General features: G+C 38.9%; 1 protein-coding gene across 1 annotated transcript in view; it reads right to left on the reverse strand.

Moving 5' to 3' along the window:
* LOC101857427 overlaps nt 1–2,090 on the reverse strand; it is a gene marked incomplete in the record, with an annotated part of 36,819 nt that overhangs the window by 22,605 nt on the left and 12,124 nt on the right. The window contains 2 exon segments of the mRNA XM_013086049.1: nt 815–992; nt 1,599–1,769. Coding sequence (XP_012941503.1) covers nt 815–992; nt 1,599–1,769 — 349 coding nt within the window.

A 2,090-nucleotide genomic window follows, 5' to 3' on the forward strand; every position in this document is an offset into this window, starting at 1 on the left:
ATAATAATAATAATAATAATAATAATAATAATAATAATAACAAATAGCATTTATACTGGGAATTTTCCATTTTCTAAAATAAAATGATCAATGAGTATTACATCGAAAAAGACATCACGTCTTAAAAATTAATCGACATGCGTGTACGTAAAACAAAGTATTATGCCTATAATAACTATGTATATGTGTAAAAAAATTCTATGAAAAAAACCAACCAGTCTGGCAGTGAGGGTACCTAGGATAGTTCCTCTATGTCTTTGTCGTTTGGCTTGAATGAATTCCACATAGCTCGTGTTGGCCTTGTCAATTTGGGGTGAAACAATCTCCACTCCCCACCCTCCCCCCCAAAAAAACCTTTTAAAAATGAAATAATTTAATTCATTTAATATAAAAGCCCATACATATTATGTTTATGCTCTCAACTTTTTCTCTACTCAGTTAGTTTTAGTAAGAGTCTTACGGCGCTCGCAACTGCATAAGGTCATATGAGCGCGCGAACTGTTAACTATTTTGCTATCGTTCTTACTTTAATTCCTAGTTCCTATTTCCAATAAACTAGCAGGAATATAATTCCCAAAAAACAAACATGGCTGTACTAACACTCTTAGAGCACTTGACTTTACCACTCTTAGAATCTGTTTATTCATTTGCAACATTAGACAAGATTAAACACGACACATTAAGACACAACTAGAAAAGACAGTATTACAGTGTACGACTTAATATGAAACAATTTTAATATCAACAACAACAACAACAACAACAGCAGCAGCAACAACAACCACAACAAAGACAGGCCAGATTCTCTCACCACCGGACTTTGCAGCCTTGTCGAAGCCCGTGGTGGCGAGTAGCTGATCCATCCGGACGACCTTGTAGCCAAGGTCAATGCTGGGGCTGACCTTGATGGAGTCCTTCATCTGTGTCATGGTCGTCTGCAAACCTTGCAGCAGCAGCTTCAGCTCAATGATGCGTTTCCGGGCTTGGAAGTCCTGTGTAGTCGTGACGGTTGGGGTTTTTAAAGGATATATTTAATTTTTGTTATACAGATTAAGATTTATATCCCCAGAAAAGCAATTGGGGTGAGACAAGAAGATGAAACGATACCACCAACAACAGCAACAACAACCACAACCACCACCACCACCACCACCACCATCACCACAACAGCAACAGCAACAACAACAAAAACAACTACAACAACAGCCACAACAACAAGTCGTTATCAAGATATTCAAAGAATTGCATTCGAAAAAGCTTGACAAGTTGTTGAACTTTAAAAAACCAACAAACCCAAACAGTCCAGACGACATTTGGTCGCTTTTAAAAGCACAAGGGGGCTCTCCCGAAAAAATGCTGTTTTGAGAAAATCGAAGGTAAAGTTTTTGCCCCCTGTTCAGTTTCTTTAAAATACAAGGCGGAGATTTGTCTCTATAAGCAAACAAATATACACACACTAGAGAAACCAAACTTCTCCTATAGGTAGGGCAATGCCCACTTTTGGATGTACGTCAAGATAGCTGGAAACCCCCGAAATCTGGGTTAGCCCTCTTGTCCTTAAGAGCGACCAATTCACAAAGTGTACGTCTAGCACTGACCACTAGATCACCGCCATAAGCCTCCCCGTAGTTGAAGGGGTCGTAGTTGATAGGTTTGGGCTGGTCCCCGGCCAGTTTCTGCACCTCCACTCGCTGTTTGGCGATCTTCTCGCTCAGAGAGTTGTTGATGTGGTCGATGTTGGCGTAGATGTCCTTGCCTAGCTCCTCTTCCTGGTCATGACAAACAGAACAACGCACCATGTGGAACACGTTAGCAACACAATACAAAACCGTAGAGACTGAAAACCCAAGAAGACACTTGCAAAAATTAAGATTCCCCACAAAAAACAAAAACAAAACAACAAAAACAACAAACAAACTAGCAAACAAACAAACAAACAGACAAACAAACGAAAACAAAAACTTAAAAAAAATAATTAAAAAAACATAACCACCAAAAATAAACAAACAAATACACAAGCAAGCAATCAAAAAAAGCTTATAAACTCCTTAAACAAAACAACATCAACAATACAACCTCCCACCGAACCC

This window comes from Aplysia californica, unplaced genomic scaffold, assembly GCF_000002075.1.
Source record: "Aplysia californica isolate F4 #8 unplaced genomic scaffold, AplCal3.0 scaffold00430, whole genome shotgun sequence".
In the NCBI taxonomy this organism is placed as follows: domain Eukaryota; kingdom Metazoa; phylum Mollusca; class Gastropoda; order Aplysiida; family Aplysiidae; genus Aplysia; species Aplysia californica.